General features: G+C 42.2%; 1 protein-coding gene across 6 annotated transcripts in view; it reads right to left on the bottom strand.

Annotated features, from left to right (window-relative positions):
• The window catches only part of CSMD3 (CUB and Sushi multiple domains 3), a 1548521-nt gene that overhangs the window by 329417 nt on the left and 1194895 nt on the right, over positions 1-24209 (bottom strand). For all 6 annotated transcript variants that reach the window (XM_075582415.1, XM_075582410.1, XM_075582412.1 and 3 more), the window contains 2 exons: positions 22129-22253; positions 1978-2074 (listed from right to left, as the gene is read on the bottom strand). In XM_075582415.1, the coding sequence (XP_075438530.1) occupies positions 1978-2074; positions 22129-22253 (222 nt within the window). The remainder of the gene's footprint in view (positions 1-1977; positions 2075-22128; positions 22254-24209) is intronic.

Here is a 24209-nt window from a genome sequence, read left to right as displayed (position 1 = left end):
CCCTTTTTTTTACACACCATAACTTATTTAAGGTGTGGTTAATAAGTATCAGAAACCGATATGGTTATGTATGTAACAATTGTCTAAAGCACAGAGAAGCAGTCAGGAAAATCCTAAAAGACAGGGCTAGCAGTATTAAAAAGCATATTTAACCCTCTGTAGTGAAATACTGTTAGGATGTGTGTGAACACAAATACCTGCAGAACCATCTAACTGCGTATATAATATATAGACAGGAATTTGATACAGGGAAGTTGACAAAAGTGTATTAAGGGCAAGGTTTGCCAAATGACAAATGATTAACCCTGTATATTACACAGGTGCCTCCTTACCTCTGCTCCAGCGTTCTGGGCGTCATGACGTTACGTTGCCATGGCAACGTGACATAACATGACCCCACAGCGTCATTTGACGACGCATCTCCTGAAGACGTCTGAACCCAGGAAAGTGCAGTTTAGTGTACAGAGGCCTTTGCTGCTTCCTCAGCATTTAATTTAAGTACCTTCGGGAAGCTTGTGGGGCCTCTGAAAACCCAGCGCCTCCTGCAGACAATCTCGCACCCCCCCCCCAATTTGTGCACCCCTGTTTTAGGGTATTTCAATAGCCCCTGCAATATGTATTTCTTTAAAATTCACCTTTGCAACAAATTCCTCATTGACAGTACCTTTGCAGAAAATAAATTACTCTATTGTATCTAGTATCATAAGCAGCATCAATCTATGTTATAACAAAAAAACTTTAGTTGCTACTTTAGTGGTGGTGGGACAACACTTTGCAGAAACTGTTTAGATAACCATATGCTTTTTCTATTAGATATTGGACTATTTGAATGGGAAGCATAAGACAATATCCCCCACCAGTATTTTACAATGCCACTCACTCTTTGTAATATTTATAAAAATGTGATTCGTTTTTCTCCAGTGTTGCTCATTGTTTGTGGCCACTTACAACTCAATGTATAGTAGTTGAAATAGTTTGTAAATGACTGGAAGCTAGAGATGTAGCAACTTACTGTCCTAGGTGCTGTGATTTTCACTGTTCTAGTGCAGCTGCGGCACTTGCGGCCTCAAGGACAGATGTCGATCCAGAAGGATTATCTCATTGGGGTTATACTTCTGAATGGGACCCCACAAAGTTAATCTTTTTGTGCCACCTGAATACCAATACTTACCTTCCAGATGAGCTGCGCAGCCTCTGCCTAGAGTCGTGTCCCTGCAGCACTGGGCTGTATTTCCTTCATCCTGAATGGTGAAGATGCCCTTATATGGGCTCTGCCAAATAGCCATATTTGGTCATCTACATCATCAAGGGCCCGAACAGTGTTACATGTCCTGTCCAAATCCCTCGATTATGTAGATGATCAAATATCACCATAGAGCCTACAATCATGAAGCATATATGGTCATCTATGTCATCCAGGGGGAAGGAAATACAGCCCTGCATCTTGCAGCACTGCTGGGATACGGCTGCTGGCAGAGAGTCAGGTACATAGTGGCAGACAGCTGCGCAGCTCATTTAGAAGTTGACTATCGGTGTTCTCTCTCCCATCAAGTGAAAGATTAATGCTGCAGGTGTCCCATTCAAAAGCATGGACCCCAACAGTGGTAATCGTTCCAGACTACAAACTTTGCTGTCCTTGTGGCCGCGGAGGGGCCACGTTCTGGCTGCGGGTTTCCCCAATTTTCTCCCGAGCAACAAAGACAGTAAGTCTTGCTATACTGTATCTGTACTATACCTAAAATGTATTGATTGAAAAAGAAAGTAAGTTAAAGCTTATAACAAGGGCTGAATTTGCAACAAATAATCCATGTTCACCATAGTCTCAGAAATGCTCTGCAATAAATGTTATACTTTCAAAGGATAACAATGTAAATCTAAGAAATAGGTATAAGATTTTATTGCATAAAACAGTAACCCTAATGGTAGTAATCCATTATACATTTTATCACAGTTGTTTAAACACTATTTTTTGTTCACCTGAATAGCTGCCAAGTCTCGGAGCATTGTTGTCACCACCATCATAAAAGTCCAGAGAGTCCCAGTTATGTTCTGTAGCAAAACTGACAACTTGCACCTGTGGGAATAAAGTGAGACAATGTATTTTCTTGCAAACTGGCCTTAAAACCGGTAAAACATAAACAGCATTTTCAGTAGAAAATACACGTATCATGCTCTTATATTTTCATGTCTGGCATTAATGTATGTTTAAATTCCAATAGTTTGAATAATTCCAGTAATTAAGATCTACATTATTGAATCATTTGGATTTTTTTTTCCATAAATGTTTTGATTGTTTTATTGCTTTACAGTAGTTGTATATAGTTGTACTTGTTACTTGAAGGGAACATATTACATCATAACTTATCACAGTGTATCATGTTTCACACAGTAGAGTATCTTTATTATAAACATCTGTATAGATTAAGGGGCATATGCAGAAACCGGCGAGAAGCCCTATCTCGACAGTTTTTAGGCAAATATGCCTACAGCAATGCAGTAAATGCTGAAAAACTAGCAAGATGAGGAAAATCCGGCGGTTGGTTTTTCGAAAAAAAAACTCGCCGCGCGGGTGACGAGAAGCAATATCTCGCCAATTTTAAAACCGGCAAAAAGTTGCCAACAAAAGTATGCAAAAAGCTGGTGCTGAGCGGCGATACGGGACATAGAAAAAAAATCAGGCCCTTTTCCTGCCTCGGATTGATGCCGGGGGGCTCCAGAGCTGATACCCAGTAATACCAGCACCGAAGTCCCACCCCCCATGCATCCGAAGCAGGAATAATACATTAACAGCCCAATTCATTAACTTAGCGGCCAACCGCTAAGACAATGAAGGGGTTAACCCTCCATTACCATGCTTTGTGTGGGGAGCGGCAGTGGATTAAGGAGGTATTTGGAATTTGGGGGTGTTTAGGGCTTCCGGGGGGAGTTGTGGGTCAACTTAACCCCTTCATTACCATAGCGGTTAATACCGCTACGGTCATGAAGGGGTTAAGCCCTCAAGCTACCCATCCGCAAGCCATAAATAACCACCGTTGGGGTGATTACACACTGCACCCATCCCCGCTAACCACAATATATATATAAATAAATAATACACCAGTAACCCCTTAAATTCCCTAACATTTTTGGCATGCACAGCAATGACACTATAGGCTGGCAGTGGCCCTCTGGTGTTCCCGCAGGGGTCCCCGCTTGGCTGCAGTATCAAGTCTGTGCCCCCCAAAAATAAGTAAAACACACATAAATACTTTGAAATAAATAAGCTTAAAAAGAGCCAATGTTATGTCCCCTAACCCCTTAATTACCGTAGCGGTTATTAACCGCTACCATCATTAAGGGGTTAACCCATCCTCACCCACCACTCTGGAGGCCTAAGCACAACCCCCACTACCCACCCCCATGAGGCATAACCACCCTCACTCACCCATACACACCGGGAGCCCTACCCTCCCTTGGGGAATTTCCCCTACCCCCAATACCCACATTCAAAACAATACACACACCCGCAATAAACATAACAATTATTAATAAACTATACATAACCCACCCACACCATATAGCAAATATATTGTGGTGTTACTTAACCCCTTAATAACAATAACGGTTAATAAGCTGTAAAGTTATTAATGGGTTAAGCCACCCTGCACCCATTCATTTGTAGAGTGGCTTCATCATTCTCTTTATATATATATATATATGAGATCGTTGATTTAGTTTCCACGATCTCATTGGCTCTAGTCCCATGTGACGGCGCCATGTTGGTTTTGTTGACGTCATGTTAAAGGGAAATGAAGCACAGCCATTCTGATTGACTGGCTTCATTTCCTTTAAATTACGTCATCATTTTTTTTAGCCTTATCCAAAATCACATGCTTTTAACAGACCAATCAGGACCGTGAGAACCATTTGTTGCAAAATGTGACATCATAGGCCTATAGAAGCCTATGTCGTCTCATTTTCCAGCTAGATGCCGTGGGGAGAGGACCTACCCTCTGAAGAAGATTGACGGTGCGTCGCAGAATAAGAAGCCAGAAGACCCTGAAGACCCCGCAGACGATGAAGAAGACACAGAAAAGAAGACCACAGACGGTATGGAGTATAAAGACAAGAAAGAAGACACCACATAGGATTACAAAGGATTTTTTATTTTATGGGTTCCTGGTTCCTGTCTTTGGATTTGTTGCAGACATAGCGGTTCCCCCGGAAGTCGGTCATTGGTCATCTAATGGTAAGTAAACTAAAGAAATGTATTTGAGTAAAGTTGTAACTGTTTTTTTTGTTTTTTTCTCATAATTCAGATTTATTTTTTTAATGTCCATTTCATGCCCATGTATGTATATATATCCCTATGGAGCTATATACATACATGTTTATTAAAGGGTTGTTTTGCAAATGTTTATTGCATTTTTTCATGTCTTCTATAAGTCTTTTTCCTGTTTATTTACTATTGTGTGTGTGAAATGTAATGTAGAATTAGTTATGTCATTTCAGATGATGATGATTGCATGGGTTTATGTTGGGACCCTGCCTTAATTGTTTATTGTGGCTTATTTGGTGAATTTAGATTGTGTCTGATCGTGTTAGTTAGAAATAGATTTGTTTTTGCAATGGTTTTGTGTTTGCATAACAATCTTGAATAGTATTTTTGGTTTGATTTGCTTGTAATGTATTTCGGTTGGCATTAATTGTGTGTTGGTAAATTATTATTGTCTACTTGCTTTGTTTATATTGAATGTTTACTTTGAATCGTGTATTTGTTTTGGACCATTTATTGCTATTGTGTACATGATGGAAATATTATTTGCATCATGTACATATTGTTCAATTGTATGTTTTATTGCAATTTGCTCTTTACTGGTTTGATAGGTGCTTGCAGTATTCTCTTATGAGATGTGTTTTTATTTTCATTTGGCTTTGTTTTTAATTTGGCAGTGATGTTGTCAATTACAGATCGGATGTTTTAAATTACTACATCCATATCCTTTCCCATTTCTTTGTAGATTGCTTAATCATACTTATATTTTAAATATATTTATAAAGATATATTTAAAATATTATATATATATATAATATATATAAAGAGAATGATGAAGCCACTCTACAAATGAATGGGTGCAGGGTGGCTTAACCCATTAATAACTTTAGCGCTTATTAACCGTTATTGTTATTAAGGCGTTAAGTACATCACAATATATTTGGTATATGGTGTGGGTGGGTTATGTATAGTTTATAAAAAAATTGTTATGTTTATTGTGGGTGTGTGTATTGTTTTGAATGTGGGTATTGGGGGTAGGGGGTATTGTCCCCAAGAGACGAAGGTTAGGCCTCCCGGTGTGTTGGGGTGATGGTAGTTATGCCTCACGGGGGTGAGTGTGGGGGGGTGTATTTATGTTAAAGTATTTATGTGTTTTTTAATTATTTTTTTGGGGCACAGACTTGATACTGCAGGCAAGCGGGGACCCCTGCGGGAACACCCGAGGGCCACCGCCAGCCTATAGTACCATTCCTGTGCCTAAAACAATAACTATGGGTTATGTATAGAAGGGGTATTTAGGGATTGTTGGTGGCACAAAGGCTGATTGTGTTGTGTATTGCAATGTTTATTGGGGGCAATTGTCCCCAATAAACATGTTACTGTGACTTAACCCCTTCACTGCCTTAACGGATAGACGCTAAGGTAATGAAGCAGCATTACAGTATTTGTATTAATAGTGTACATGTGCAGAGGGTCTCCGTACATGAACCGTGTCGGTTTTATGTCCGGGGACCCCCTGCTTCCTCAGATATAGGCCCCGTTATGGGGTGCCATATCTCCTATGAATGGAAATGTCCCGCGTCACGTGATCGGGCTAGCTCCATGCGTAGGAGATACCGGCACCTCATAACGGGGCCTGTATCTCGTGAAGCAGGGGGTCCCCGGACATAAAACCAACGCGGTTCATCTCCGGAGACCCCCTACACATCTACAATATTAATCCAATTGTTATGTAAACATTTTTTATTTGCCAGCGAGATTTGTGCAGAGAGAGGCGGCTCTCACTCTCTGCTGACAGATTTCGCCAGCGGAGCCCTTCTTGCCAGGTCTCGCCATCTCTCTGCCAGATTCCTCTCACAGATATGCGCACCTTCCTGCATACTGCCAGGGGAATCCACCAAAAAACATGGCGAGTTCTAAGTCTGGCGAATGGCCATTCTCGCAGTTTCCTGCATAGGCCCCTAAGTCTTAGCCGAAGATGATAGAACTTTTGCACTTTACGTTTTAGACCTTGAAGCTCCCTGTGTTTAGTTGGAACTTCATAATAACTTGGTAATCAGTGTAATTGCACCAAACATATTTCAACTATTACAATGTTGAAAAAGATTACATGGTAAAAGAAAATAGAAGTTAATCAGTCAATATAATTGGTAAAACCATGAGCCAAAGCATGAGTAAATGTTCAGCTTCTCCTCCGGGGCTTTTCAATGATTCCACATCCAGACAAAACTCGTTGTTAAAAATATTAGGTATAGTAGTTCTCTTAGTCATTTTTTCTCTTACACTCAAGATATATGTTCAAAATGTTTTGATATATAAGTCTAGGGATTCTGAAGACAATGTTTATATATATATAATATATATATATATATATATATATATACCAGTTTTTGAAGAATTTAGCCCCTGCATTGTCTTTGATTGAGTTCAACCAGCCCGTTCTTAACTTAAAATACATCTTATCCTGCCAGTGTTTAAAAGGAGATGCAAGACAAAAGTGTTTAGTGTGGCGCTCTCTAGCGGCAAAATCAAAGTGAAAAATCACTAATTTTTAGTGCATGGGAATAGTGCACATCTTGACACATAATTAAAAGTGTAGGACTTAACGTGATTAAAAGTGAATATGACACTGATACCGTGACACTATGATGTAAAAAAAAAGTGACAAATAAAGTGAAGACCTCCACTCGACCTTCAATTGAAGAAACTGTTCCCAAGTTTCTTCAGGTATATCGGCTCCAGGAATATGAGGGAGAGGAGGACATCAATGACGTTATATGTGGATAAAAATAAAAACAGCAATAGTGTAATATGTCAACAACTCTTGTGTTAAGATGAAGAAAAACCTCCAATGTTTATACTCATATGCCTTTGAGTATATATACGGTAGGCAAAATACAATCTGTGGCACTGCAGACAGGTGTTGTGGTGAGTGTGTGGGTTATCTTCGGACGCCGATCTTCCTCCTTGCAAGGAAAGGGGTTGGAATGCAGAGAGCTCTCTGATCCAGGGAGCTTACTACACCTGGTCTGCACAAGAGGGAGCACCCTGTACAAGACAGTCAGACATCCTGGACCTCTGTGAAGCGTACTGAAGCGTACGATGCCCTAGGACTTTCCAACCCCTTTCCTGGCCAGGAGGAAGACCGAGGTCCAAAAATAACCACACGCACTCCACAACACCTGTCTGCAGTGCCACAGATTGGATTTTGCCTATATATTCTCACAGGCATGTGAGTATAAACAATGGAGTTTTTTCTTCATCTTAACACAAGAGTTGTTGACATATTACACTATTTGTGTTTTTATTTTTATTCATATATAATGTTATTGAAGTCCTCCGCTCCCTCATCTTCCTGGAGTTTTTAAAAGGAGGGCATAAGTACTGCTGTGTATTCAGTAATATAACATAGTTTTTTACATCAGCAAAAAGGGGTATTTTCACTATTTTTGGGAACTGTACATTATCGTCCTTCAAATTTGTGTATATTCCAAAAATAGCTGCCATGGGATTTATCGATTAAATCCATAATTTAATTCCAGAAGGTTAGTATTTTTGTACAATGCCATAAATTACCCATATTATCGGGCTGTATTTGATTTCATTTTAGACATTTATACCAGTTACTGAGACCCATTTTTAACCAGGCGGAAGGAGAGATGTAAGTATAGTGTAAAATATTGTATTCCAATTTATGAAAGGATAATGAAGGAGAGGCTTTTAGTCTTCTCTGGAAACCTGGTAACGGGTCTCTATTTATTTCTGAAAAATGTCTAAGCCAAATGCTTTCCAAAACTCAAACACTCCTTTGTATAAACCTTTATATCTGAGTGTTTGAGTTTTAGGAAGCATATTTTATAGCAGAAGGATGTTCAGTAGATGCATCTAAAGATTTTGATGCTATCTAGTGTGTATTAAATGAATCTTTTAAGATCTGGAAGCAGTGTATCCCTCCCATAAATATATTTATCATATTTTCTATTGTTTTGATACCTTTGTGTTACCAAAGGTAAAATGATTGTTCAGCCCTGCCATATTAGAAGCCTAAATTCCCCAGAAAAGGTAGATTAATCGATGTACAGTATACTGTAGCTGTGTGATTGTATAATGCATCTACATTGTTGCCAGACTTTAAAAGTGTTCAAGAGCAAAGGACATATCTTACAATGTTTGGGTATTTTAGGAATTGTCATGTGTAGTAAGTACTGTATGTTAAGTTTATTTCTCCTACCAATTGCTTATCAGTATCTACATTTGTACAAGTATCTAGCTTCCATTTTCTTACAAATCTTAAAAAGATCTAATATAAGGAAAATGTAAACGCCAAGTTCTTTTGGTGTTGGATAATTTTTAGATGAATTCTGGTTTTTTTCCATTGCATATGAATTTCTGAAGTTACTTATTTAACCATTTATGATCATGACATTCAATGTATAAATGGTAGCATTAAACATTTGTTATAGTAGTATTGGGAAAGCAATCATTTTTTATCAGATTGCATTTGCCTATATAAGTTAGTGGCAATTCATTCCAGGATGCCAAGTCAGAATTTATTTATTCGAGGGCAGGGGTGACATTGGCAGTAAACAAATTATCCATATTTTGGTTAAGTGGATTCCCAAATGCTTACCGGCACCTGGACGCATCCGTCCTCTCTTCCGGCTCCTGCTAGACTGGATATCCCTCCGGGTCCTGCGGAGGATATCCTTGATTCAAGATGGCCACTCGCGCATTTTCTCGCAAGTCCTTTGGGACTTGTAGTCCTGTAGAGCCCCTTTCAGGCAATCCAAGATGGCCGTCGCTTCGGCAGCCACAGAACTTGCGCCACGCTGTTCCCCTTGATTGCGCGGGGTCCTGCAGAGAAACCGGCCTGTTCCCCGCACCGGAGCAGGGTTTGGGACTCGTCTACATCCTCCCCCTGATGGAGAATTCAACGTCCCCACTTGAGAACAACCAATATACAGACACTTACAGTATATAATAAAAAATACATAACACCATACAACTTAACTCTGGCCAATTAAACAACTAAACAATATTGAAAATTTCAGTAAGCCCAGTCATGATAGAGGCAAACCAGCTCCAAGACAGGTGCTGAGACTCATAGTGAGGTGCCCCTAACAAATCATAGGCCATTCTCGTTAGAAGGCGTCTCACTCATTTACTCCGATGAGTCTCTTCACCGACGTCTTCTTGGGTGGAGAGGCTACCATCGGCTTGAGGCCTTGACCCCCTAATAGGGGCCTCAAGCCCCTAGTAGGAATGAAACTCAGACTCCTTGGGTCGAGGGGTCAGCTTATTGAAGCCGCTGAAGAGGGAACATGGATGACAGGCCCATTACCTACTACTTATCCTGGTGGTGACCAAAATTCTCCATTTGTAGTGGAAGAAGTTCCTTCAATGAGATCCTGATTTTATTCCATTACAGCATTCGGAATTTCACATGTTTACTTCAAGGCATTATTGGTGATGGTTCAGGTTCACTTACCACCACATGAGGGATAGGTAACAAGTGATTCTGATGCCAGACCTTTACCCTTCCTCTGAATCTCTGATGCGATATACAGGGAGGCCAGGCATCTGTGACTCCACCTCGAAGGGAGCCTCTCACCAGCAGTCAACTAACTTGTGCTTCTCTGGTATGCCTAAATTCCACAGGAGAACTTTGTCTCTAGGCCAAAATTCTGTGTAGCGTACCTTATGATCATACCTCCGCTTGTTATTTTCGTTCAGCTTGGCAGTGGCTCTTTTTGCCAACTGATATGCTCTTCGGAGGTTATCCTGAAGTCTTTGCACTTATTTGTAGTGAGACATGTTCAGTACCCCGTCAGTAGACACTCTTAGCCGGATGTTGAACCTCTCTACCGAACATCATGAAATAGGGTGAGTACCCTATGGATTCATGCCTGGTGCAATTGTAGACATGTACTAGAGGCTCTAAATGCTTGTTCAAACCGGCTTTCTCAGAGTCCCATAGTGTTCCTAACATGACTAGTATATTCCAGTTCAAGCCTTCCGGAAGGGCATTTCCTTCTGGAAAAAAGGGAGTTTTGCGAGACTTCTCGATGTTAAGAAGCATCAGGAGCTCTTTCATCAACTTGCTCTCGAAGTCTCTCCCTTAATCGGATTGTATCCGATTAGGTAACCCGTAATGGATAAAGTACTTCTTGCACAGTACTTTGGGTACTGTGAGAGCTTTCTGGTCCTTGATGGGGAACGCTTGAGCGTATCAGGTGTAATTGTCTGTTACTACGAGAACATTCCCGATACCCTTCGAGTCTGCCTCGATGCAGAGGAAATCCATACAGACTGAGTCCATTGGACAAGAGCTCTTTAAGTGGCCCTTGGGGCAGCACGTGTATGCAGTGTTTTTCACTTTTTGCACCGCAGACACATCTGACAATGGTGAGTCACTGATTCCTGCATCTTGGGCCAGAAGAACCGAACTCTTATAAGTCCTAACATTTTATCCACTCCCAAATGTCTGTGATCATCATGCCAGTACACTAGGACGTGGTACTGCAACCTTCTGGGCAGGAATAGTTGTCCCTATCGGGGTGGTTGTGATAGGGGATAACTCGGGAGAGGGCCATGGTCTATGTGGGACTTGTTCCATTTCCTCATGATAATGGCGATTGTATAGGTGGGAGCACGCTTCACTAAGGAAGGGTTGCGTTCTTGTATGGCCCGGCATATGACTTTAGCCACCGGGTCTCACATCTAGTGTATCACTAAGTCTTTCCAGCTCATTATGGTATCTTGGGTGATGGACATGCCTTCTGGGTGGCAGTATGTTGCATGAAGTGCCTTCGACTGACATCCCAATGAGTACACCACTCGGAGTTCAGAGAAAGCAACTTTGTCCTCCACTATCGCAACTTTGTCCTCCACTATCGCACATTGCCTGAATCCCAGGTCCAGCAATCTCTTCCCACTCACCATCGTCCGATGTTGAACTCAGTCCAGGCCTACCGGACAGAGCATCGGCTCCGATATTCAAGGGTCCTGGCTTGTACTTCAGAGTAAACTGATAGTTAAACAGAGCAGACAACCACCTGTGGCCGGTGGCATCCAACTTGGCAGAGATCAGGATGTATTTCAACGGATTATTGTCAGTTTGCACCTCGAAGGAGACCCCGTAGAGATAATCATGTAATTTATCTACCACAGCCCACTTGAGCACTAGAAATTTCAGTTTGTGAACTGGGTAGTTTTGTTCACTTTCTGTCAGCCTGCAACTCACATATGCTACTGGGCGTAGACCGGCATGGTGTTTCTGATGTAATACGTTGAAGCTGGCATCCACATGCAGGACGTACGGTTGCTCCGGATCTGCATAGGTCAAGACAGGGGCTTCAGTGAGAGTCTTCTAAAGCTCTGTGAAGGCCTTCTGTCAGGCGGAAGTCCACGGTTTTGGGGGGTTGCTGCTTTGTGCTTCGGATCTTCGGATAGATTCTCAACAGGTTGTTGAGGACTTTGGCATTGCTGGAGTACCCCTCTACAAATCTTTGGTAGTATCCGCAAAACCTCAGGAATGATCGGAGCTCAATCACGTTCTCTGGTCTGGGCCAGTTCACTACTGCTTCGACCATAGCGGGAATGGTAGCCATCCCTTCTGCGGACACGATGTGGCCCACATGGGTAACTGAAATGCGGCAAGAGTGACATTTGTCCAGGGACAACTTCAGGATCTCTTTCCCAGTGTATCCAGGACCTTCAGAAGACTTTCTTTGTGCTCTTCTAACGTCCGTCAAACACAATGATATCGTCCAGATAGACCAGACATTCCCCGGGATTCAAGTTGCAGGTGCCCCATAGATGCCTTGGGGCATCCGGGTGAACTGATAAAACCAGAGGGGGCAGACAAACGCTGTCTTCTCCTAGTCTTTGGGGCCCATGGGTAGCTGGTAGTCCCCAGACCTCAGGTCCATCACTGCCAGATAGGGCACTGATGATCTCTTCAATTCGCAGTAGGGTATATTGATCTGAGAAAGTGTGGCAATTCAGGGTACGGTAGTCCACACATAGGGCACAGATCCATTCTTCTTCCGAACTACCACAACAGGGGAGGCATAGGGGCTATGAGAGTCAGTCACGATGACCTCCGTCTCCATCTCTTTCAGGACATCCCTCACATCATCCACATCTGTGGGCACTATGCATCTGGAATGCTCTCGGAATGGAGTGGCATCGTTCAGTCGGATCGTGTTTTGAGCACTGTTGCTGCAGCCCACATCCATTTCACTGGTGGAAAACACCTCTTTATGCTCAGCCAACTTTTCACAATGTCACTTCTTCCATTCCGGTGGTAAGGACAATTCACCGGAGTCAAATTGTAATCTGGGAGGGGCTTCCCGGACAGTAGCCGCATTCACAAGCTAGAGACTCTACTTGAACCACTGGGCATATTTGACCCAGCGCTTGCCCAATGTCAAACCGTATAGGGTGAGGCGAGATGTTCTGTATGGTCACCTTGAACTGGCGAGGAAGTGAGGACTTCCACTCCTTCATTTCTGGCACTACCTTGAACACTCTCTTGGCATCCTTGGAAAAGTACGAGTTGGCTTCATCACGGCACAGATGGAATCTTTGTCAACCCCTTCTCAAGGTTGAATAATTCTACAAACCCTTTTTGGGCAGAGATTCTGTAGCACTGGGTTAATTCGCAGAGGGTGATATGGGTAATTCTCCGGCTTCTTGCAGAAATGCCCGGATCATGGCTCTCAACACATCCGCGTTGGTCCCCAATATGTTGGGGGAATTTGAAAGATCCCAGGGCTCGGGACATACAGTATCAAGGCTTCCAATTCCATGAGGTGGGTTTTGTTAGTTTTAAGCTGCAGTATTTCCAACCGTTCTTGAATCATGTCATCAATGGGGTAGCCATCGCTACTGAGGCCCCATAACTTAATTTTCTCTGCCGACTGCATAGACAGATGCTTGAGGTGCAGATCGTAAAATGGCTGGTAGATGATGGTCACTTGAGACCCAGTGTCCAGCAATGGGAAGGATTAGATACCCTTCACTAGTACTCGCACTATGGCCGCAGGTCCTACTCGATTGTAGGAATACGATTGTGGCTCCTTTTCGGGGCTAGGCACAGGGGCACTATCCGAGGATGTGGACGGCTGTTCTGCCGAATACACGGTGAAGGCCATGGCTCTTGGGGAGGGGATGTGTCAAACTTCGGACAGTCCCGTGCAAAGTGACCTTCTTTGTGGCAAGGGAAGCAGTGGTGGCTTCGGGTCGCGTTGGAGCCAGGCCGAGGTCCAAGGCTTTGAGGGGGTCGATCGTGAAGGACCCTGGGGGGGTATTGTCCTCGGGATTCTCCTTTCCACTAGATTTCTTGGATGGAGTCCCTTTGCTCTCTCATTTGGAAGATTCCTGAGATGTCTTGGGAGTCCGGAATTGCAGGATAACATCTTGATCTTGTATTTGATCCATTAGGTCTTCAAAATTTGGAAGATTCTCTGTAGAGAAAGTGCAGCAGATACTAGTGATGAGGGTGCATGTAAACGATGCTCCTCACAGGAATTGTTTGGTTCAAAAGTCATCTAAATCAGCCACCTGGATTACTTTCTTGTTTATCAGGGTCCACAGCGTCAATTGCAGCCGTCGGAGGAATTCCGATAATTCTTCCCCCTCTTTCTGTTTGAGGACATGGAACTGGGAAATAAAAGCAATGGGATCATCTTTTGTGCCATAGGCTTTAGTCAAGGCCAGGATCAAAGCTTGGGCATCGGCCTCTGCATGACACTCATTATATATTGGCAGGAATAGGACAGAGGAACCCGGGCGCTACCTGGAACTAAATAGGAGTTGGATTGGGGTGTATTATCCACCTTGGGAGTGGGCAAAGTGTCCCTCTGTTGCTGTTCCTCCTGCGACTCAAACCCCAAAGGAGGTTCTACCCAGGATCCTTCAAAGATAGAGGAGACAGAAAAAGGGGGATGGGGGAGCACAGGTGGAATGGTATACAATCTGAATTCAGGTGTGTAAGACTCTGAACTGCTGGTGTGGGTGATGTGAATCTATAAAAAGTCTCAAACACTCACACGGCCTTGTGCGAATGCGTACGCATCAAGGTATCTTTACGTCCTATGTTCTTTTCTTTAAGGATCTCGTCTGTGCGTTTCTTTCTTCGTTGGTGTTGATTCGCCTGTTTTGTTCTGTAGTACTCGACCTCTCGTCCGGGCTGGTTCTTCTGTTTCTTGTACTTGTCGTTACCCTCGGAATCAAAGAACACAGGTTGAGCAAAAATGGGACAACATGCAATGGGAACAGTCTAACCGGGGGTGATCTATAAGGTAGATGATAGATATTCAGTCACTCACACGGACATGTGTGGGTGCACTCTAGGGCTATGGTATCTTTTGGCTTCCAGGATTGATCCCACTGCTCCAAGTTGCAAAACCTGGCTCAGTGGCAAGTGAATGATGGTTGTTGTAATTATAAATATAAAGTATTGTTCGTCACACGGCCAAGTGTGAGTGCACACTTGGAAAGGTATCTTGAGTTGTTCCTGGTGTCCTGTCCTGGAGAGTTTCTAGCCGCTCCTGTCCTGGATTCCTTGCTCCCAGGTAGGTAAATGAGGAAATAAGCCCAAGGTACCAGGCAGAAACTTTATTGAAGTGATGAATAAATAAACAAATAAAACAATAAAAACAGGGGTATGTAGCAAATCCTCCGCTTGCTCAACTCGTGAGCTGCGGTATGGGAAGGGATGGGAGGCCGTCTCTGGGATGTTTAGCAGTCTCGTGGTGCTACAGTCGCTCGCTCCGCGTCCGGATGGAGCTCTGTACTTCCCTGTTCCTGCTCCCGACGGTGGCCGCAAAGGATCAGAATAGTGGGGGGATTTTGAGCAACGCGTTTTGCCCTATGGGCTTCCTCAGGCTCCGTAGTTAGGAAGGGTATGGTACGTCGCTCCACTTTTATATGTTGTGGACATCCTAACTACTACGCCCCCCTTAATATAAAACAGCTTGACTTCATTACATAATTAAACATTCTTCATGTGTGATGTGTAGATTGGCCTAATTGGAACTTTCATTAGCTCAGTTCTTGTGTCGCATGGGATTTGTTTTGAGAATGCTTTTAAGCAGCCCTCTCATTAGAGTATAGTAATCTCTTGTTGCGTGCCTTCAATTTTACAGTACAGTGACATTAAACAGTTTCAAGAGGATAACATACATCATTATTCCTTGATTCAGAAAAAAGGGAATAATAGAGTAAAAAAAGGGGAATAATAGAGTAAAAAAATAGTGTGAAAAAAAGTTTCAAAACTAATGTCCAAGTCCAGATGTACATCCTGCATAATTGTATATATACATATTAAAATACCTCCTATATATTAATAGTGTATTATATATAAAAAATGGTTTTAGGAACATGTGAAGTAAGTCCTTAGCCTGTAATATAGTGCGTTAGGTTATCCAGATCTGCAAGATGAATCAAAAACATAATTAATACCCTATAGTTGGGTATGGGGTGCATGACTCGTCTGAAATTAATTTCCGATATAAGGTGAATGGGGTGGGAGGGGGGGAAGGGAGGAGGGGGGGGAGGGAAAGAGAGGGGAAGGGGGGGGGGGGGAAGGGGGGTTATGTGGGATGGGGACGGGATAACGTAGGGCTGAGGGCAGGGTTCGGACATCCCTGCTGTGCATCTAAAATATAACTGAGGAATTACTAAAACAGCTTTCTGGGGTGGGGTGGAGGATTTTATAGTCAATAAAATCAATAAAATGCCCCTAGGTCTATGTCAATGTTGAGGCCCTTGGGTACCAGGGTCTGGAGTCTATATATCCAGAAGGTCTCACGTTGTGCTAGTTTATTAAGCTGGTCTCCACCTCTCCAATGCGCCTTGACTTTCTCTATACCTTGATATACTAGCCCTTCTGGATTCCCTCCATGTGACAGACTGAAATGCCTGGAGACGCTATGGGTCATAACCTGCCTACGTATATTGCCCATGTGTTCCAACACGTGGACCCTTAGGGGCCTAGATGTCCGGCCCACGTATTGGAGCCCACATGGACATGCCAGCAGGTATACCACATACTCCGTCCGACATGTAATCAAATTTTTAATATTAAATTTTTCTTTAGTGATATTTGATACAAAACTGGTTTTGTCTTTTACTGCCTGTTTGCAGGCCTTGCAGCTGAAACAACTATGGAAACCCACCCCCCTCCTCCCCCCCTTCCCCCCCTCCCACCCCATTCACCTTATATCGGAAATTAATTTCAGACGAGTCATGCACCCCATACCCAACTATAGGGTATTAATTATGTTTTTGATTCATCTTGCAGATCTGGATAACCTAACGAACTATATTACAGGCTAAGGACTTACTTCACATGTTCCTAAAACCATTTTTTATATATAATACACTATTAATATATAGGAGGTATTTTAATATGTATATATACAATTATGCAGGATGTACATCTGGACTTGGACATTAGTTTTTAAACTTTTTTTCACACTATTTTTTTACTCTATTATTCCCCTTTTTTTACTCTATTATTCCCTTTTTTCTGAATCAAGGAATAATGATGTATGTTATCCTCTTGAAACTGTTTAATGTCACTGTACTGTAAAATTGAAGGCACGCAACAAGAGATTACTATACTCTAATGAGAGGGCTGCTTAAATGCATTCTCAAAACAAATCCCATGCGACACAAGAACTGAGCTAATGAAAGTTCCAATTAGGCCAATCTACACATCACACATGAAGAATGTTTAATTATGTAATGAAGTCAAGCTGTTTTATATTAAGGGGGGCGTAGTAGTTAGGATGTCCACAACATATAAAAGTGGAGCGGCGTACCATACCCTTCCTAACTACGGAGCCTGAGGAAGCCCATAGGGCGAAACGCGTTGCTCAAAATCCCCCCACTATTCTGATCCTTTGCGGCCACCGTCGGGAGCAGGAACAGGGAAGTACAGAGCTCCATCCGGACGCGGAGCGAGCGACTGTAGCACCACGAGACTGCTAAACATCCCAGAGACTGGCCTCCCATCCCTTCCCATACCGCAGCTCACGAGTTGAGCAAGCGGAGGGTTTGCTACATACCCCTGTTTTTATTGTTTTATTTGTTTATTTATTCATCACTTCAATAAAGTTTCTGCCTGGTACCTTGGGCTTATATCCTCATTTACCTACCTGGGAGCAAGTAATCCAGGACAGGAGCGGCTAGAAACTCTCCAGCACAGGACACCAGGAACAACTCAAGATACCTTTCCAAGTGTGCACTCACACTTGGCCGTGTGACGAACAATACTTTATATTTATAATTACAACAACCATCATTCACTTGCCACTGAGCCAGGTTTTGCAACTTGGAGCAGTGGGATCAATCCTGGAAGCCAAAAGATACCATAGCCCTAGAGTGCACCCACACATGTCCGTGTGAGTGACTGAATATCTATCATATACCTTATAGATCACCCCCGGTTAGACTGTTCCCATTGCATGTTGTCTCATTTTTGCTCAACCTGTGTTCTTTGATTCCGAGGGTAACGACAAGTACAAGAAACAGAAGAACCAGCCCGGACCAGAGGTGGAGTACTACAGAACAAAACAGGCGAATCAACACCAACGAAGAAAGAAACGCACAGACGAGATCCTTAAAGAAAAGAACATAGGACGTAAAGATACCTTGATGCGTACGCATTCGCACAAGGCCATGTGAGTGTTTGAGACTTTTTATAGATTCACATCACCCACACCAGCAGTTCAGAGTCTTACACACCTGAATTAAGATTGTATACCATTCCACCTGTGCTCCCCCATCCTCCTTTTTCTGTCTGCACTATGTTGGCAGCCAGGGGTCGCAGACACTCCACGATCCGCTGTCTCTTTACGGTGTCAGAGCAAGTCCTTCCTGGAAGCACTTGCACTGCATCGTCTCTCCACTCATCAAACTCCTTTTCTCCCAGCGGTGTGGCCTCACCTCGGAGAAAACTTTTAGCTTGCGATAGTGATGGCCTTGGATGACTGCGCAATTTTGTCAGCCAATTTCTATAGCACTTCCTCAACGTCAGTGCCTCCGGATGAGCATTGACTGCCAATACAACAGCAGTAAGCAATAACACAAGACAATATATATATATAACTGCTCTATACTGTAACAGTACTACATATATAACACACAATACTACGTAACACAGTATAATGCAGTGACGGCAACACTTAGTGGTTCCCCCAAAGTACTGACGGTGCTGTGGCACCAATAACCTCTGTTGTCCATCCCAGCAAATCCCACCCAATTCTGAGGTAGCCCAAACCCCTGTGAATGTTGGTGCACATTGGGTACCTGCCTGGGTACTCCAGTACCCAGGTGCTGCTTGCAGCCATGTATTGGCTCGGTCCCATGCAGTGGGGCCTCCGACAATCCCCTCACGCCTTAGCTGAGGAGTAGTCTGCGTGACAAGCTCTAGCCGGAGGAGTCCTCTCCTGAGCTGCCACATGTGGCCTGGTTCCAGGCCGCAGTACACCACGTGGAAGTCTGTCCACCAGCATAGGATAGCCAAACAGGTTCTAATGGGAAGGGTCCCTATCTGAGGCATTCCCTACAATACTGCTCTTCAGGTGTCTCAGGGCCTAACTGGGGCCTAGGGGCAGAGTTCTGTCCTAGTCCAGGGGCTTACTGGCACCCTGGATGCATCCGTCCTCTCTTCCGGCTCCTGCTAGACTGGATATCCCTCTGGGTCCTGCGGAGGATATCCTTGATTCAAGATGGCCGCTCGCGCGTTTTCTCGCAAGTGCTTCTGGCACTTGTAGTCCTTTAGAGCCCTTTTCAGGCAATCCAAGATTGCCACCGCTTCGGCAGCCACTGCACATGCGCCAAACTCCTGAGTGACCGCACCGGAGCAGGGTAGGGGACTCGGCTACACATATATTTCTTTCTTGAATGAAAATATGTTTAAAAAAGAAATGTTTCCTTTTTTTTGACGGATGTGGAAAGTTAGCTTGCTTTAATAAAGAGCCCTCTAATTTTATTATCTGCTTCTGCCTTATTATGAAGAATTATAGAATTCCTGAAAGTGTTTAATGATCAGGATTGTGACCCTTCTACCAATGTGATTATGAATAATTGGTATATTGTTGTGTCCTCTTTTGCCTCTATATAAGTTAGCTAAGAGTTTACCAGGTTTGTTACCTTTCCTAAAAAAAAATATTATTTCAGATGTCTATGCATATGACCTGTTTTGTAATATACAAACATTTCACAGTCATGTTTCATTTTGTAGTTTTTGTCTTTATTAGAATAAAGCAGATGCGCGCAGTCTCAATAGATCCCCTTGATTCAAAGTATGTGCTCTCCCTCTGCAGCTTTCACTCTCCCGTGATCAGCGGGGTGGATAGGAAACATGCAAACAAAAAGAAAGCGCAAAAAGGAAAAACACAGTTAGTAAAAATAATTGTCTTTATACCAATTAAAATAAAACTACATAATAAGAAAGTACATAAAAAGGATTCACATGAATCCACAATTCCACAATGACAAGGCACTAATGATCATCCCTGCAACAAAAGCCCATAGATCTAATGATGGAAAAAGTCCTGGGAAATAGCTAGATGTTATTTGCTTACGTGTGGTTGAAACAGGGACCAGCTTTCATGCAAGTCAGGGGAAAACCACCGCAATCGACCGAGCAGCCATCGTCACGTCCGCTCCTCGATGCGTGATGATGTCACCTCTACGCGTTTCGCATCATATGACGCTTCTTCAGGAGGTGTGTCTAGCCACTCCCATAGCTGCTCTTATATTGCAAAAACGGATAATTCCACTGCCAATGGGAGCTAGTATAGGTGTATTACAGCCAAGTGTTTAGGATTGTGACCCTTCTATCAATGTGTTTATGGATAATTGGTGTATTGTTGTGTCCTCTTTTGCCTCTATATAAGTTAGCTAAGAGTTTACCAGGTTTGTTACCTTTCCTAAAAAAAATATATTATTTCAGATGTCTTTGCATGTGACGTGTTTTGTAATATACAAACATTTCACAGTCATGTTTCATTTTGTAGTTTTTGTCTTTATTACCTTGAGTATTTGATGCTTAAGTGTATTATATAGGCCTTTGTTAAATTCTTGTTCAGATCAGTAATTTCGTGTGTCATTTTTTTGGCAATGTATGAGATAATATTACCTATTAAAACAGCCTTAGATTGTTTCCAAAATAAAATGAGATTATCTAGGTGTATTGTGTTGTCTCTAGACTAATCGTATCAGCCATTCAGTATGGAAGATTTGAAGTTATCTAAATTACATAAATAACTTGGCATTCTTCAGTTTTGCACTCTAAATTTGTGGCGGCCTCATGTTATATCTATCCAAATTGGGGCATGATCTGATACCAAATGTTCTCTGTGCTGCATTTTTCTGTTTTTGATTACAGCGAAAGGGAGGTCTAAAGATAATCTATTTCAGTAAATGTTGAATGAACCCCTGATAGAAAGTGTATTTCCTGGCCAGGGGACTTAAAATTTGCAATGGATCTACAATGTTGATTTTTTTTTTTTCTCCAGAAATGCAATCGTCAAAGCCTTACCCTGCTGCTGTCTAATTCGAGTGAGACTTCTGTCCAGTATGTCATTATCTTTTTTTGCATTAAAGTCTCCCCCATCAGCACAGAGAATCACTTTATTTTAAAGCATATGTACTATACTTCCTTAGCTAATAAACTGTGCAAGCTGTGTAATGCATCAGGCTGTGGCATTATCCAGTTCCCTGTTTTATAAGCCGTTTACAATACAAGCTAAGATGCAACATAATGAGTATACTTATAGACATGTCGATCACTAGAATCTGAATCTGCAGTGCAAACACGGTATGATGTTTTAGAAACTGTAACAATGTTTTCAGTCTTTACACTATCAAGTACAGTGGAAATGTGCTGTCACTTTGTAATTACTGTCTATTCTGTGTCTGATTAAAAGCATACGTTTAAACTGCAAACTAATGGCGTCACACATTTTAAAAGCTAGTCTTTATCAAATGAAGTCAAACACACGTGATGCTTGATAGATATTACTAAATAGCACAAGATAGAACGGAAGTTTACACTTTCGGATTTGATACATTTATCCATATTTTGTATGATTTTCCAAGTATTATGTGTTAAATACGATTTTGATCATGTGCTCTGTGCATGGTAGGTGCAGCATCAATGACAATTTACATAAAGAAAACCCTCAGTATTTAGATACATTTCAAAGCAACACATTGATGATGGAAAAATGTATAGTAAAAAAAAAACACATTTTTCTGTAAGTTCTCCCTACTTGACACTTCGATTGTAAGCTCTTTGGGGCAGGAACTTAATTTCCTGTTTAGGGAGAAGGAGTGGCTCGGTGAGTAAAGACACTGACTCTGGCACTGGGATGAAGCAGGGGAAGCTGGTTCACATTCCCAGTGTTGGCTCCTTGTGACCTTGGGCAAGTCACTTTATCTCCTTGTGCCTCTGGCACCAAAAAACATAGATTGTAAGCTCTTCAGGGCAGGGACTGTGTCTGCAAAATGTCTCTGTAAAGCGCTACGAAAAACTAGCAGCACTATACAAGCACCTGCTATTATTATTACTTTTACTCAAGCGCTTATTCCCATTACAGTATGTCTCATATTATTTTGTCATGTGTATTACTGCTGTAATGTGTAACGTATGTACATGGATGGTGCTGTACAAATAAATATATACATACTGTACATACGTACAGTAGTTTTAGTCACCTGTCAGCTCCTTTAAACATCCAACCAGTAGGCCTCATAGTTAATGGAAAACATTTTATATCCATGCAGTCTTTGTGGTGTAACAGAAAAAATAAACATGTAACAACTGTTAGTTAATGTCAATGTGATCTTACTTGAATGCCAGCTCCCTCTGGCACGGTGATCTTCCATATACAGTTCAAATTGTTGTCATATGGCTCAAAGTAGCCAGGAGACAAAATGGTCCCTTTGCGCTTTGTTAAAATTCCACCACACGGTACTAAAAGACAAAATGTACAGCAAAAATGGATACAGTATGTAGTAATATTTGAAAAGTTCTAGGTTATAGAACGTAAAAGGTACTGTATATAATAAAGCATTAGACAAACTGTGCAATCATGCTGAAAGCCTTTGCAAAATAATACAACAGTATGCTTCAATTAAAAATGCATGTTGATTTGCAATAATAAAATGTTTGCATTTAAAGAATAGACATATTTTCTCCAAAAACCAATACTCTAAAAGTCACTACTAGTAAAACTAAGCATACATGGGAAAGTTATTGTGTTTCAATGATATACCATACTGTACAGTAAATGTAATCATTTTACATTTTTATAGCTTTAATGGTAACAAGTTGATTATTGCAAATAATTAGCAGCTTGTATTTCTCCTGTTAATTTCTCAAATGTTAACATTGGATACTCTGTATTTATGTGCAAACGTAAACCAGATTGATACATACATAATTCACACAGCTTGCCAAATGTCCACTTTAAGGGACCACAATGTACTGTACTGTATTATATGCATCCTTTCTCGGACCAAGGCCTACCCTAAAATAAGGTCTGAAGTATATATTGCGTCACATCTGTCCACATACGGAGAAAAGATTACGGTGGAAAAATAGCTACAAAATTGATAACTAATGGATTTTCAAATTTTTTTTTAGGTGGCACTCGGTCAAGATCTAAAATGTCTAATGACTCACTCTGTTTTTTTTGGGAAAGCAACTGAATCAGATATCAGAAGAGTTTGATTTACAAGCATGTTCCTTTTATTTAATGCATATACTGCTGCGGCAGAGTTTATTCGAGCATTTGCCCGTTCTCTGCCGCAGCAGTAACCTGGCGCGCGCCGGAGGGTGCCGGGCGCGCGCCGAAGCAGCGGAAGAGCGCATTCCGATCGGGGCGCTCTCCCTACCGCTGCCGGGTCCGCCGGGTCCCCCGGAACCCCTTGCCGCTGTCTCCCTCGGGGAGCCCTGGACGCGCGTGCAGGGGGCGCTGACACCCGATGACGCGTGACCCGCATCGGTGACGCGCGGCACGCCGAGGGAGTGGGGCTAGCAAGCCGGGGCATCCCCCGGCTTGCGGAACTAGCCCTGCTCGATTTAAACGTGTCGGTAGTGTACCATGCATCACAGAAGTGAATAACCTATAAGAAATAAATGCTCTAATACTGTAAGTGTTTAGTATGGAAACATTAGCTAATCTCGTTATGATTGTTTACAGAAATTGGTTTTAAAGATTCTTGTATGAAACTCTTATTGAACTCCTATTTAAATCTGGTACTGTATATTAAGGACTTTGGACCTTATTTATTCAGCAGTTTACTGCTATAAAACACCTTGCATTACTGTAAGACACCTTGCAGCCTATTGACCAAAATGCAGGACCAGAAAGAGACAGGCTCCAGGGCACTCACAAACGGATCCTGATCACTTGCTTGATCAAACAAAATGAAAAATCATGGTCCCAATGTAGAAATAAGTGAAAAAATCTTTATTGCAGCATACAAAAGTGACAGTATAAAACCTCCCACGCATTTCAACCAGGTTTTCCTTGAGAAAGACCAGTCATTGGTTGAAACGCGTGGGAGGTTTTATACTGTCACTTTTGTGTGCTGCAATAAAGATTTGTCATGGCCATATATCCAAGTTAATATGGCCATATATCCATTTTCAATTACTATGTCAATCAATTGTTAAAGGTATCTGATATTGTAATATGCCTTATGATTAGCTAATAAGCGCTATAGAAATGCACAGCCTTACATAGATATTCACTTTTTTCAAGATCCTGTGAAAGCTTCCAAAAGGTTCTTGGACAATCAAGCTGTTTGTCCGGGATTCCGCCGGACAAGATATATCCTATAGTATATGCTGCAGAAACCTGTCTCTGTAGAACACCAGGATACCTAAAGCAATATATTAAGTTTAGCCCGAAACGTCTTCCAG

Source organism: Ascaphus truei, chromosome 2, assembly GCF_040206685.1.
Source record: "Ascaphus truei isolate aAscTru1 chromosome 2, aAscTru1.hap1, whole genome shotgun sequence".
NCBI classification, from domain to species: Eukaryota; Metazoa; Chordata; class Amphibia; order Anura; family Ascaphidae; genus Ascaphus; species Ascaphus truei.
The sequence above is the reverse complement of the archived record's forward strand: the minus strand, read 5'-3'. Positions and strand labels throughout refer to the sequence as shown.